Source organism: Thermobia domestica, chromosome 3 (assembly GCF_964235325.1).
Source record: "Thermobia domestica chromosome 3, izTheDome1.hap1.1, whole genome shotgun sequence".
NCBI lineage: Eukaryota > Metazoa > Arthropoda > Insecta > Zygentoma > Lepismatidae > Thermobia > Thermobia domestica.
In genome coordinates, this window is record NC_137456.1 from 49,170,382 (window position 1) to 49,185,875 (window position 15,494).

At 35.0% G+C, this 15,494-nt stretch overlaps 1 protein-coding gene across 5 annotated transcripts in view; it reads right to left on the bottom strand.

Annotated features, from left to right (window-relative positions):
* Positions 1-384: 384 nt before the first annotated feature.
* LOC145680381 (glycine receptor subunit alpha-2-like) overlaps positions 385-15,494 on the bottom strand; it is a 212,697-nt gene continuing 197,587 nt past the window's right edge. For all 5 annotated transcript variants that reach the window (XM_081750814.1, XM_081750813.1, XM_081750812.1 and 2 more), the window contains 2 exons: positions 11,501-11,726; positions 385-8,293 (listed from right to left, as the gene is read on the bottom strand). In XM_081750814.1, the coding sequence (XP_081606940.1) occupies positions 8,054-8,293; positions 11,501-11,726 (466 nt within the window). In that variant the 3' untranslated portion in view covers positions 385-8,053. The remainder of the gene's footprint in view (positions 8,294-11,500; positions 11,727-15,494) is intronic.

The following is a 15,494-nucleotide window of genomic DNA, read 5'->3' on the forward strand; positions in this document are numbered from 1 at the left end:
CATGAGAATTGAACCAGTCTTATGACCTTTTGTGTTTTATTTGAGTTCGAAAAAAAAAAAAAATCAAAATGTGCTTCAAGAACCTTGCTTTGGAAAATCGTCTTTGTATTGGACCCTTGAATGATGGTTTATGTAAAATTATTCTGGAGAAAAGAGAGAATGGCGTATTTAGGGAGGTGGCTATCGGGCTCAAGCCTACCCCGAAATAATTTCATTATTATTTTTACTTATTATACACACAACACAAATGCTTCTTACTGGTTCTCAAGCCTCCCTTCCCAAAAAAAAAAAAAAAAAAAAAAAAGATCCTCAATACGCCACTGGAGGGAGATATTGCACAAGATCAAGGTTATGAATGGCCAAGTAATAATCTTTAGACCAGTAAATTTATACGTTTATTCTTTGGCAATCAACTTCCAAACGTTATTGTTAAATACAAATTCAGTTATAATGAACATTTTTGTTACAAAATTCCCATAAGGTTTGATTACAGGAAAAAAATACAATATGTTCCTTCCTTCTTTTTATTAGTAGTTAATATTGTGAAAATCTTTTGATGCAAGAACATCTCTTTGACCGCTAAACTCACTCTGTGACTGAGAACATACCCTGCTGTGGAGGTTGATGATTGGTCCTTCATTTATATTTTGTTATAACGGGGTAGGAAGTAGAGACCTGCACGGGCCGGGCTTGGGCGGGCCGACACTGATTTCTCTTCAGGTCGGGCCGGGCTGGGGCCGATTAATTGCAATTCTTTAATAATTATTGATTATCGTTAAACGATAATTGGAATAAAGCCAAACGTTGAAGAAGTGTGCCCGTGAAAAATGTTACAAAGAATGCAATAGCTATTTACAGTTTGTGTTGCTTAGGAATAAAATTAGGATTGGGCTCGGGCCGAAAAATTCGGTCCGTGCAGTTCTCTAGCAGGAAGGTTATCCAATCCTACAGTAGTGTGGGTATGCAAGTGGTACGATTATACATGTATGTTACGATTACACGCAACAGGATTCAAGCATTACATTTACTATTTTATACAGCAGACCTCAGCATTTTGTCTCCTAATGGTGTATGTATTTTATATGTAACATTCTCTTTGTATCATGATTTCTTATTATACATATATCATAAAAGGTTTTTTTGATTTTTTCGAGCTTGTTAAACTATTGATAACAGGATTCTACATCACACCAGTATAAGTATTTAAGCATACTTCTAACCAAGGGCACCCATGTTGTGGTTTCCAAGGGGGACAAGTATAAGCAACGTTTCAAATATAATTTCAAATTTTGCTGTAACTAATGTAAAACTTCTATTGGGTTTTCGATATTCCCAAGTACAATTTCCTCTAAGGGGGGAGCACCCCATCTTTCCCCCCTGATGGGCGCCCTTGATTCTAACAAATATATACTAGATAAAGTGAATACAGTTTAGTAGTTTATTAATTCTTTAAAATTCTGTCAAACAAGTCCTTGAAACCTATGCGACTCATAATACATTGTTTTGCATGCGGTTTTTTGCATGCTTTGGTGGTTTAGTGCTTTGCATGCAAGCCACTATTAATTTTGTATTAGAAATATGAGTTGTGTGCTGATTAGAAAATTTAATTATAAAATGTTTGAAAATATCATTAAGATCTAGTGAGTTACTGCTTCTCCATAAGGTTACCACAAGGCATGCTTTTAAAAAATAGTACATTTTTATGTTTCACTAAAATATATTTACATTAATCGATAAATTTCTTAATACAATAGTGCGAAAATATAATTTATACAAATAAAAATTTACAATAAAAATCACATAATTTTTCTTCTTCTATTATTAAGTGTATTCGACCATATCTAATATAAATAAAAAAAAAGAGTTTGTGTGTCTGTCTGTGTCTGTGCGCGGGCTGGAGACCAGACGAGTGGACCGAGAGTTACCAAATTTTGGTCACGGGTACCTTGGTCGAGGCTCCAGACCAAGAGGAAGCATATTTTTCAAAATTCGAACCAGGGGCGTCTCAGGGGAGCGTTCATCGGGACATTAAAAGTAGTAGAAAATGACCGATATTGGTGTCAAATTCATGGTGAGACTCCAATCGTATTAATTTACAAATTCACCCCATTAGACTGCAGGCGGGGGTCACCGGGGAAGGAGTTTACTGAGACATGTAAAAATAATCCAAAATGACCGACATTACTGTCAAATTCATAGTTTTCGTGGTCGTTGAGATGAATGGTGATACTCCCACAGGCGTTGACTTTCAAATACAGATCCATTGGCTGGGGACCAGACGCGTTTTTCTCAATATTCGAACCAGGAGGGTCTCAGGGCAGTTTACTGGGATATGTAAAAGTAGTAGTAAATGACCGATATTTTTTTCCTTTTGTTGTTCAGTTTGTTTATATAGATATTTTATCTGATCCATGCAAAGAAAGGGTATTTCAGCTAGTTGTCAATAAAAGTGTGGTTTCTAGAACCAGTCTTATCAATTTTCGGACACATTCTGTATTATTATACATTTGTATTTGCAAAGTTTGTACGAACAATATTGTGTTTATTATATGTACTGAAAATTGGTCAGCTTCAGTGAGTTTTAGAATCAACACAAGTCACTGCCGAACCTACAAGACTTGTATGATAAGGTGTGACGCAAACCCGTAACCAGAACACAAACGCGGGTGACCGAGACCATTTTGAAGGAGTTGACTTCAATTCATCTTATACGTATACTGTATATACCAACAAAGAGCTGATAGCTTTAGGGCAGCATAGCCCCAATTTCCAGCTCTCTTGCTATAGGGTATTGTGACTTACGAAGGATTGCAATTTCAGATGCATGACAGAACGTCCTCAGGTTGGTAGTATTGAAAGAGTGCTCTTTACTTAAATGTGAAGAAAGGATTTAGATTGAAATAGCATCTCTTTCAGCAGTAAGGCTATATGAAACACGAAATCCGAACCACACGAACTCCCCGGGAATCGAACCCGGGTCTCCCGCACCGTAGACATGTATGCTAATAATATAACCACGAAGGAGCTCTGTTATATTGGCCAATGAACATAAAATCTATGGCCAAGCATCAGTATAAGGGATACGATGTCTCATGTAAGATACTGTCGGAAAATAAGGCCGGGAAGGAAATAAGGCCCAGTGCAAAATTTTATAGGTTAGAAACTCTGTATGAGAAATCTGACAACATCACAAGCAGCGATTACTCACACAATGCCTGCTTGAGAGAGTTCGTCTTCTTGTGATGGTTAAACGGAACGCAGGCGGTATTGAAGCATCGAGAAGCCAGTTTCCATGTGTTCTTATAATTTAGGTGGGCAAAGTAAGTTCATTTTTTCTGTGTAGAATGAAGCTACCTCGAAATAACTTGTATATTTGCGATGATCACAGTGTTTAGTATTTGAGGTAGTAGTTACTTCGTTTAGTTTGAAACATGTTTGTAGGTAATGATTTATAAAATGAGTACATAGTTGGTAAATAAGGCCCACTAAAAATCTACTGGCCCTCATTACACTACAAAACATGTATGAATTGTTAAATACTTAGAAACTGGCGAGTTGAATGTTAGTTTGTTATTCTTTCTTGGCCAGTGCCACCCTCTGTAGTAGGGCAGTCTTTCGTATTCGGTGTATTTATTGACTATGGGGGTTTGCAAATTCGAGTTCTGCGTTGATGTCTTTCATAATGTAAATCTCTATTTTTAATGCATGGAATGGCTCATATAAATTGGGTATATTCTAAGCACAGTTTCGTGCAGTTCTGAGCGTTCGAGGTATCGTGGTTTCGTTCATTATGCGACAAAGAATGGATCGGTGACATGCGAACACCGGATCTTGAATCCTGCGAACTACGCGATCGCAGAAGGTACCAGATAAAGTGGGCGCCAAATTGGAAAATATCTTTTTTTGTTTCAAAATGTGAATATTTATTAGAGAAAATGTTATGATGATTTTCGTTTTCAAATAGCTTCAAATAAATATTGTACAGACTGAAATACAGGTAAAATACACCAGCAGAACAATAAAGTCGAATCTTTACGTGGTTGGCTGTAAAATAACTGAATTCGTACATTAATTGGCGCTAATACAACACAAGTGATGCTAGTTTGAAGAAAATATCTCGCGGAGTAGGGAGATTTAGGAAAACTTTTTTTTAGAAGAGAGAAAAAGGGAAAAAGGGAGATTTTACGAATATAAGATAAAATGTAGGGAAATTTAGCTTTCAAGTAGAAGCAGTATGGCAGTACGACTAAAGACAGCGGCATTTCTTCCACAATCCCACCATATACACAAAATACAAATATAACAGACACTTCATTCCTCTCCCAACAACTCTCCTGCGACCTTGCTAGAGAATATCATTGCTAAATATATCTTTGAACAGGGAATGGATCAACAAACAAAAGGAAGTCAACAGCACGTGTTGCTTATGAATTGGGTGACATTACCACAGTAGAAAGAAATGTTTTCAAGGGTGCTCTGCCTTGTCATAAACAGTGTCCCCGCATAGTGCTTCGATTCAATGACAACAGTCAAGGGTTGAGAAAGGTCAGCGTAAATGAAATGCACATTATCGAAGTTCAAGGACTAGGCTTTTGTTGTCCATTCGTCCAGGGAGGGGGCCGAATACTAAGAAAAGACGGGCGGTACAAATGGAAGTTTTGATCATTTCGGAGGGAAAGTTTACCTTAAGTTCCTAATATTAGTGGCTCACAATCGCTGCCCACTGCTTAATCTCACTTGTTAATGCCTGTTAGTCCATTTGTCATTCGTCAACATTTTCTTTTCTATCCTGAGTCGTTTCTCTTTCTTTTTATTTGTAATGATGTGTGTTTTCACTTGTCAATAGTACTTTGCTTTTCGTGTAATAATAATGGCCAACGATGACAAACTAAGTGAGCATTTTACAGGAAAAGAAAACTACGAAACTTAAAAAATGAGAGGCAAGCGAAGGCTCTAAAAACATTCTTTCGTCTTCTGGACAAAATTTCGAAAGTGATAACCATACAAATGTTGTGGTGGTGGAATTTTCAATACCAGTTACTGTTAACGAAGAATTTGCAAGTCTACAAACTTTACAAACTTTACCAAAGTTTATTTTACTTGATTGCAGTAATTTAATTAGTAAATTAAAATGGAATGGGTACGGTCTCTTTTGTTACGGGTCTGAGTTAAGTTTAATGAATTTCAAAACGTGTCTGAATCCAATGAGTTTTCACGCAGTATACGGGTACATAACTCGAAAAGGTAACTGTAATCGAAATGGAAGCTGTAATCGAAAGGTTATTAATGATTTTAAGGATTATAAGTAACAGATTTTTTTTTCAACCACAGTAGCGTATATATATGCTCGTTGTTTATAACTGTGTAACAATCATTATTAATCCATTCTCTAGTACTAAATTTAGATAGAGCGATATTTTTAAACTTTTGGTAATACGGTAGTCCTATGCAAAGTAAAGTTTTGATTATTGGTTTCTTGTGTTCAGGGATGCACCGACAGAGGTGGTCCGAGAGTCTGGATCTCCCAAAACTTTGAATTTTTAAGAAAATTAGCATAATTTCAGAGGTTCCATTTTGTAGGCTACTCCGAAAAATCTTGGGTGTGCCACTGACCTAAAAGAAACATCTTGGGTGTGCCACTGTTTCTGCTTACACTGTGTTACTTATTGCCTAATTTCGAACGTCTATGTTGGAAAAAGACATAAAAGAACTGAATTTGAATTGTTTTATAGGCTTAAGGGGCCCTGAAAAGATTTTTTTGCGGAGGAACCTGAGTTTGAAGTTTCGCCACTAGATCGAAGACACATTAAATACAAATTAAGACACACACTTTCGTCATTTGCTGTGTATTAAGAAGGTTAAGCTAAAATTAATAAAGAATTATTTGAGATCAACTATACCTCAAAAAAGATTAAATAGCTTCTATGGCTATTGAAAATGATACTCAATAAAATGGATACGGATGAAATAATAGAGATGTTGCCAAATTGAAAGCCAGAACAGTGTCTTTATAACATGAACTTTTCAGTAACAAAGAAAACGAGAAATTAAGCTAATTACCATCATCTTATCTTTAGAAAATACTATTTAAATATGCTTTTAATGAAGCATAAGAACGTAATTCTTTTAGACTTGAAGCTCATGAGTTTTATTCTGTTTCGACTTCTATGTTTCAATTGTACTTGTCAAAATACATCTTAGGAAATAGGTATGTATCTTAGTTGAATCTTGTGCTTATTTAATATAAAATGCTATTAGTTATTAAAATTGCAACTTTGTTCAGTATTCATCCACAGTCAATTAGTTATAATTTCGCCATTTTTCGTTAATATTTACTGGGAGACTACATAGGCCCAATATTGAAGAAACTTGGCAATGTAACAATTATTTGAAGAGTTTTTGCCCGTTACAACTTTCTACTCTTCTATTATCATTTGAGGGGCGCCTAAATATTGTTTGCTTACAGTTAAGAAATGTCTAGAACCGGCCCTGCATGCGAAGCTGTAAAGGGAGTAGTGTATGGGTACACGACAAATGCATTAGTTTGGTGGACGTCAATGGTGAAGAATGCATTTGCTACAGGTGTAAACATTGTTGAAAGTTAATGTAAAATCTGTTTCCAATGGTGACTTGTTTATTATGTGTCCAAGCTAATTCTTTAAAATTCAGTTCGTTGCAACGACTTAACTAACGACTGCATAACGCATGGAAAATTACCTATTTCGTTAATATTTCAAATCCATATTTTTACTAAATATCGCTTTATTATTAGCATTTGAAAAACTGTAAAAAATGTTAGGTGTTAATTGAGTTCCAATGGTCTCTCAGGTCGTACAATTTTACTTTTCAAATGGTGGGCCTTATTTACCTACCGTGTGGGTAATAAGGTATTTTGTATGTTTCTCTTTCAATATGTTTTTTCATACATTTAGCTCAATGTTTAAGTTAAAGTAATATACCATAAGATAGATAAAACATTGAAAAATAAAATGCATATACATTTTTGTCTATTACATCATATGTATTTATGTAATAAAGCATTTATACGCAGGTGGGCCTTATTTGCCGCAAGTACCTAATGTAATTAATGGGTGAACTAGTAGTTAACGATGGATGCTCAAACATGTGAACTCTTTATGTCACAACATTCAAGCAGTGTTCGTAGGTTTATTTAAGGAACTTACCCTCAACTGACTCAAAATTTTCCCTTTTCTTATCAACTTGTCTCCAATTTGTTGAGTGTCCAGTTCCTATAACAGAAGTTATACGATAAGATTAATTCAACTGTATTAATAGAAGTGCCAGCCATATTATTTTATTCATTTGCTTTTTGCTTCTATTTTTTTTTACTTTTTCTTTCTTTCACTTTTTTTTAGAAATAAAAATATAAATACACCCAGGCAACAATGGGTGCAGATTATGCTACTTAATGAGCAGATACACAAATTATTGCTCTTGTATTGGTTTGTTTCTGAAGAATAAACAAACATTTAAGCATTTATATTGGTCAATCAGTTAGAATTTCCCTGGATTTTTCACGCTTTATCGAAAAATTCCCTTTTCTCCTTTTTGCTAAATTTACCTACAAAATTTCCCTATATTAAGGAAATTTCTCTCAAATTACGAACACTGCGTTTAAGTGCGAAGATAATTTTTCTTATTCAGTTCTGTCTCCCTCCCACATTTAGATTCTTATAATTTCGCATTGTGGGGATTTGAAAAATAAATAACACAAACAATTAAAATAAAATATTAACTTGTATCCTTCCTTAAGTAAAACAAAATTTGCGCTTTGGAAAATTTCGTTTCCGGTAAATTTTTCAGTGGACATTTTGAAATTTCATATTTGTCCTCAGTAAAATGCCCTTACTTTCTCTTCTGAAGTGGTAATATAAAAGAAAGTACGTAAACATACATTTCTATATAATTATCATAACTTGTTATGAACAACTCGTTGAAAACATACAAATAGATAATGTTAGATAACAACAATTATTTTAATGCTCTTAATAATGTAAACTACGAGATTGCTGTAAGAGGTTAGTGCCAAGGGCTAGTGCAAACTTTTAAGTTCAGAATGGTTTTCCTGGAGAACGATATTCTTTTGTTCTTCTCTTAATCTTATATACTGTGTCCAATAGATGGCGTTGAAGATAATAAAACACAATGGGAAAAACACCAGTGCCACCAAATCTACACATGAAGCTTTCACTTGTTTCTTTTGAAAGCAAAGAAAGCAGCGGCATCTTCTCTTCACAGTATTTGACATTTTTCGTCGCATTGAACGAAGGACCTGCAAATTAGAAAATAAGAAAGATAAAATAACAGACTTAAAAATTAACTTACAAATTGCTGTTTATAATGTTTATAGATGTTATTTAGTAACATGCAACTAATTTGTCACTTGGTTTCTGTAGATATCATTTTTAATGTATTTTTTAGAATATTTTGTTGACAAGTTATTATTTCCAATAGTTTTTAATATGTGAAGTTACAAATTATACCAAGTAGGAGGGATGTCTAGGTTTTGTTCCTGCAAGGAAGGAAGTAAAAGACTGACAAGCGCTAGCTTCTTTTCAAAATTGTGGGTGTATAGTATTATAGTCGCAGCTACAGAGCTACGTCGACTCTATCGCTAATATTGTTTTAAGATTAAAATTGATTTAAATATTAGAGTATGAGCTGTAACCAAATTGGCCCGTCCAGTGGACGATTGGCCGGTTTAAAGTAAAATTGTTAACACTAATAATTGTTAGAAAAATAATAACGGGGGATATTGGCGCCGGACATATTTAGCTATGTTGTCCCAAATATCTTAATGATTGTACCAAAACGCTACAAATGTCTAAAAGTAAAAGCGTTGAAAAATTAGAAGATAAAAAAAATGGGAGCTTAATGCCGGTGCGGCAGCCATCTTGATTCCATAACACACATAGATGCAGGCATGCATGCACAAGGTATTTAATGTTAAACGAAAAAAATATTTATTCACATTGCATAACTCTATTTACTACAGTATGGCTTTTCAATCTGGGAATCCCGACCCATAGGGTGAAAAAATCAATGTAATTAGAATCAAGTAGCGGAAAATATATTTTTAGAGCTTATTTTTAATTTCTTATCTTGATACGCATATTTTCACATCCATTCTTATTATCAGATATAGGAAAACATACCGAACAAAATTTAAACATGTTAAAGAATCGTTTAAGAAACAATTAAAGACAAATGCAATGAAACTGGTAAAAAAAATACATATAGAAATATAATCAAAATACACACAAAGCAAGAAGCCCATATACATATACTTCTGTATGTCATAAGGAGCAATAACAGAAAGCTTACATATCGGAAATTACGGGACTCGCTAGCAAACATGGTGTGATAAAAGAGAGATTTTTTTGTAAAGTTTGTTAATCTTTGGGACCTCTAAGGAAAATTGTGGTACCGTCTAGCTTTACCAACCAACGCAAAAATCAGATTCTAAGCGAATAGGTAAGTTGCATAAGCGAATGAATAAGTTTTATCGTGAATGGAATAAGTGTGACATATTTACTGCATCGTCTGTTCCCTTAAGAAATGTGCTACTAATGAACCTTAGAGTGGATCTATTTTATGCTAACCTGTAAATATTGTAACGAAACAGAGAATTTCAAAGCTTGTTTAAGTTTTTAAAGTTTTTAAAAGAATAAATGGATCGAAGATAAGAAAGATAAGGAAACGTATCTTCAAAAATAAATAAATAAATAAATAAATAAATAAATAAATAAATAAATAAACGTCAATATACACTAGTCAATGGTTTTACCTAGCAGACGTATTTTACGGAAACAATAATGTGCCGTTTGCAACGTTGCACTTTTGTTGGGTATAAAAAACTGATGAATTTACCTATTTGACTTATCCATATACACAGAAACGTTACAAGAAATAATGGTACATGAATATCTTTACGAAGAAAATCGTGAGGAGGAGGCACGGTGGCTCAGTGGTAGAACCTCTGGTGCATGAAGTTCCTGGTTCGATCTCTGACTAACTAAGATTGTGGCGGACAACATCTGTAGGTTTTCTCGGGGCATCTCCCACATTCTCATTCCACCAATATTTCCATCAGCGTTCACTTGTCTTAATTATCCGTGCCTCTTATCTTAACGGGCATCCCTGGGACATTAAGCTGAAAGATTTAATTCCATTTCGTAATGGTTCGGCGTGGCTAAAAGCTCTCGATTTTGCGAGCGAGCAGTCCTGGGTTCAATTCCCGGTGGAACTAATCAGTCGAAAAGGTGTAATAACTTTTTCAGATCAAGCGATGTTTTTGTCTCATTCATACTAGCAAATGTCAGGATGGTAACTAACTGGCTGGCTCCAGGACGCTTCCCAATTTTTCTTCCTCCCACTTTCCACAGTGTGCTCGCCAAGCAACGTTATCCTACATACGTAAAGGATATAGGTACCAGTAATGCCCAGAAATATATATATATAAAATGAATAAACGAAGACAATCGTTATAAGCAGTTCCGGCCCTAGGCAATTTCCCGCCCTTTGCAATGGCATTATTTGTCGCCCCATTTCTCCAGAAAGAACAAATCTTAAAAGCTACGATTTTAGGTATGCAATCCCCATCATGAACAAGGAAGGGGAGGGAAAGGGCATTCGCACTCAGAAAGACCTAAATACTACAAATACAATCTCGATATGTTTGTTTTTTCTTTAAATAATAATCTATTATGTTAGTTAAAAATAAAGCGAACACCCTGCAAAAGAAAGATGGTAATCCTTTTTATAGAATTCAATATCGAGCTGCAAACTCAATATATCAGTTTGCAATTCCAGTACAACTAGCTCTTTTATTTTTATTTCTTCATTTTTCTTCTACATGTGTTAAAAATATTTAAAAAAAACTCGTTTCCAGCTGCAATGATAAGGTGCTTATTTATGACAAAGACAAGAATAGTTTTCAGATCACAACTGTGGTAACTAACTACCTAGGTAAATGGAACAGGTGTTCGCTACTGTTCGAGAATTGAGTTCTTGTATTTGACCTCAATCAAGCAATTCATGCTGGAATTTCTATGAGTATTTGCTTTAGCATTCTCCATGTGACCTTAAACTAAATGCGACCTAAACATGATTTATGAATGTAGTATTCAGATAGAAGGTCAGCTTAGTAAATTTAACTACCGCCATCATGAAGTCTGTTTCCGACAAGAACTATTTATTTTAAATGTTATAGTTATGACAGGTTTTGATCCCCTCGAAAGTCGAATCTTGCCGCCCCGTAGAAATGCACTTTCTGCACATATGGTAGAGCCGGCCCTGGTTATATGATGGTAACACCCCTAATTATGTCATCCTCTGTAAGAAGTGTAGTAACTACACGAGACTTCTGTAGAGAAATCACTAGGTGGAGCCTCAACTCTTTCTAAAGTACATTATAAGTAAGACCAAGTCAAGATGGATTTGAACATTTAATTTGGAAAGATAAAAGTTGTTAACTTACATCTGTAGAATGGGTTTGCCCCCTGGTGTCTACGTTATCTTTTAGCACAAACACTCTGGTGCATTTTACACTTAATTCTTGTTCTTTAGACGTCTTCCAGTTCTTTTCATAACGCATTTGGAATAGCACCAGCGCATATTCCATGAAAGCAGAGGCCAGAAACACAATACACACCACTAACCATACTTCAATAGGCTTAATACCGCTGGAAGCTGGAGAATTATTTCTGTTCAAGACAAGAAAATCAAGAAATATTAATTTAGCGAAAGGATGAAGAAATATAAAAAGAATATCACTACTTATTTAAAAAAAAAAACAAACACATAGTTATTATTACTGATAACAGTGTGGTTTTCTTTAAGTATAAAAGTAGATATACACTTCTATATCATTCTAATTCTGAGTACACTGTATTTAAACAATATTTGAACAATTTTAGACACTTTTTAAAGAACTACTTTCGAACATTGTTTAACGTGTCAAAAAGTGAACTGAAATGTTATATTAGTGAAAAAGTCTAGAATACATTCTAAAAGGTTTAAAAGTGTAATGCGCCGTTATGATATAGCTGGACCGTCGCATTACATAACATTTTGCCAGTATTGAGAAGGATACCGATCTGTATCGGATGATTCAAAAATTTAAAATCTAAATTAAATATTCAACTTTTTCGCATCGAAGCTCGTAAACAAACTATTTAGAAAAAGGTAGCCTGTAAATCACATATAGTGTAGATCAGGGGACTCTCGGGATAGCTTTTCTGCTCTCATTTTTCCCAGGATACTTTGCGGTCGGTGACGTCACGTGGAGGTATCGCGGTATTTTTCAAAATAAGTGAAATTCTGCATACACAATAACATTACTGTTTCAAGATGGGGAAAAGTTATTTTACTTGTGCAGTAGCTCATTCTAATAACATAGGAAGCAATACAAGTGAAATAATGTTCCATCGATTCCCTAAAAATGATGAACTTCGAAGAAGATTGATTTTCCGCTGTAAGCGAAAGAACACTTTTAATGTGGATAATGCACGAATATGTTCTGCTCACTTTTCACCAGAGGATTATCAAAGAGTTTGAAAAAACGAGCGGATTGAGTATAGCCCGCTCCCTCCAGTGATTTTTAACGAATCATAGTGATTCTAACGATTCATATTAGTTCATAATGAATCGGAATCGCATGTTATAATGATTTAAGATGTAAATCTTGTGGTAAGGAGGCTTTAGTATAAGTAGTAATAGTGGTAGTAGTAGTAGTAGTAGTAGCAGTAGTAGTGGTAGTAGTAGTAGTAGAAGTAGTAGTGGTGGTAGTTAGTAGCAATACTAGTAGTAGTAGTAGTAGGAACGGGTTAGAAGCCCCGCAGGGGTTGCTTGGGTTCTGCTCTCGATAAAAGTAGTAGTAGTAGTCCGAGTAATAATAATAATAATAATAATAATAATAATAATAATAATAATAATAATAATAATAATAATAATAATAATAATAATAATAATAATAATAATAATAATAGTAGTAGTAGTAGTAGTAGTAGTAGTAGTAGTAATAGCAGTAGTAGTAGTAGTAGTAGTGACTCATCCAGTTCACATGACAAAGAAATGGGGGAGCGGGCTATACACAAGCCAAACGAGCTTCTAAGTTTCCTGCAAAAGTAATGTTTAAGATCTGACGCTGTTTCTTAATTATTGATACCAAACTGGCATGGGGAAAAATAAACTAGACACTAGTCAAGTTGAGAAACAGTTGTGTAATAACAATAATTAATTTTACTTTTGTGACATTTGTTTCTGAGGGCCTGAAGCTTAAGGAGTTTATGTATGTAAAGCGAAGTGGAAGGGGGTACCAACGAGAATATAAATGTATACTCTCATATATTCTTTAGTTTAAATGATATTCGTAAGTATTGTTAAGTATCTGAAACATTATTCTAGCAAAGTGCACTTTGAGCAGAACATTAATAGATTCCTATTACGAACCGAACCTAACCTAACTTTACCTAATCTAATCTTGTTTAACCGAACAGTACCTGTTACATACAAATCACATTGATTTTATTCCTTCTCGAATGCCACATCGTGTGACAAAATCATTTGTTCTGATCAAAGTGCACTCTTACCATATTAGAATTGAAGGACTGGCCGAGGGAGGTGTCTAAGCCACAAAAACTAAATTCCGATAAATCGAAGAGCAAAGTGTAGGACAAATAACTGCAAATATTCCCCTGTGAAGGTGGTTCTTTTATGTATGTATACCACTCTATAGATATCTGTGCGACTTATAACCTGTAATACATAATGTAAAATCTGTTATATTGAGTAATAAACAAATATTAGTAACGTAAATATTTTGTAGTCACGATTTCAGACAATTTGGTTAATACACACTAAATACAATGGGTTAGATTAGATTTCTAACCTGATCTAAATTAACCTAACCTAATCAAATTAGGTTAGGTTAGATTCGGTTATATTAGGTTAAGGTAGATTAGATGTCTAACATAACATAACCTATCCTAACACAACCTAACCTAATTTGTTATTACATACCCGGAATCTCTGAAATTTTTAATAATGTTTCCTTTATGTATTTTACTGTCTGAAATGTTCTTATTGAGAGGATTGGTTTATGGAAAGTATTTGAACTCCTTCCACCCGTATAATTCATGTTTCAATGAAACTGTAATGACAAAAATCCATAATGCCACCCCTTCCCCACGCCCAAAGAGGATTAATTTGGATTTAAACGGTATTGGAATAATCACTATTCATTTCAGTGACCCTGCAAATTATGGACTGGACACCAATTTCGGCTGTTTTTGATTATTTGTCACATCCTTCCTATCTCCTCTCATCCCGAGCAAAAAAAAAAAAAAAAAAATGATAAGATCCTAAGTTAGGCCTGGCTGCATTAAAGTACCAAAAATCGTTAAAGTTGGTCGAGGAGAAGTTAGCAATCAAACATTGTTACAATGAATAGAAAATGCCCCATCTTCCCCTTAAAACGAAAATTTTCAGAAACAATGGAATATGTTTTTCTTTAAGCTTAATGAGGAGTTTATATACCGAGTTTCATCTTTCTAACTTGATAGGTTCGTGAGATACTGTATTTTAGGTACAAATTTTGAACCCCTTCTATCCTTAAGATTCGCCCTTTAATCAACGTAATAAGGGCCAGGTCAAGTCATGTACGGTACTAAAAATTATAAAAATAGATCCATAGCTCTAGAATAGGGATGGTATCGAGACGAGACGAGACAAGACTTTATACAGTCTCGGTCTCGTCTCGGTTGATAAGTAGCGGTCTCGGTCTCGATCTCGTGTCGAGTAAAAAATCGCAGTCTCGGTCTCGGTCAACAAATGCCTGTCTCGATCTCGGTCTCGAAGACCAAGTCTCGGTCTCGTCTCGGGTCTCGTCTCGAAAGTATCGAAATAGTGTGAAATTAAAATTTTGAAAGTATTATTATCGTACAGTCTGTCGTTTCCGCTTCTTATTTTTTGCCTTCATTCTTGACTTAGAATTATGGTATGACGTAACTCTTCGTAGCTAATTTGCTAGCGCTAATGCTTTCCATGTGTGTGTTCCAGGTTCAATCATCAGTGGGTATAACATACCCGGGATAAAACCCTAATAGTAACTCATATTTCACTTTCAGCAATATACTTTGTCTCATATAGCTTCAGTACTGCATATACAATTAAACTCTATTAAATTAACCCCAGTACTATACAGTAGTTTATTTCCTTCCTTTGAATCAGAATTGTTCAATACCTCCTAACGGATAACGCAACACATAGCAGCACGAATGTACAGATGGTGATCAGAAAAATGGAAACACCTCTAATTGGCAACACGTCAGATGTATGGGTTGGCAGTGGTGTCGTGGCGCCCGCATCGCCGGACCGCTGGTGGTGGTGTGATAGGTCGGTCTCCATACTACGTCAGGCGCAGTGGAACAGCAGTGTCCAGTGGCTGCAGCAGACGGAAGTAGTGTAAAATG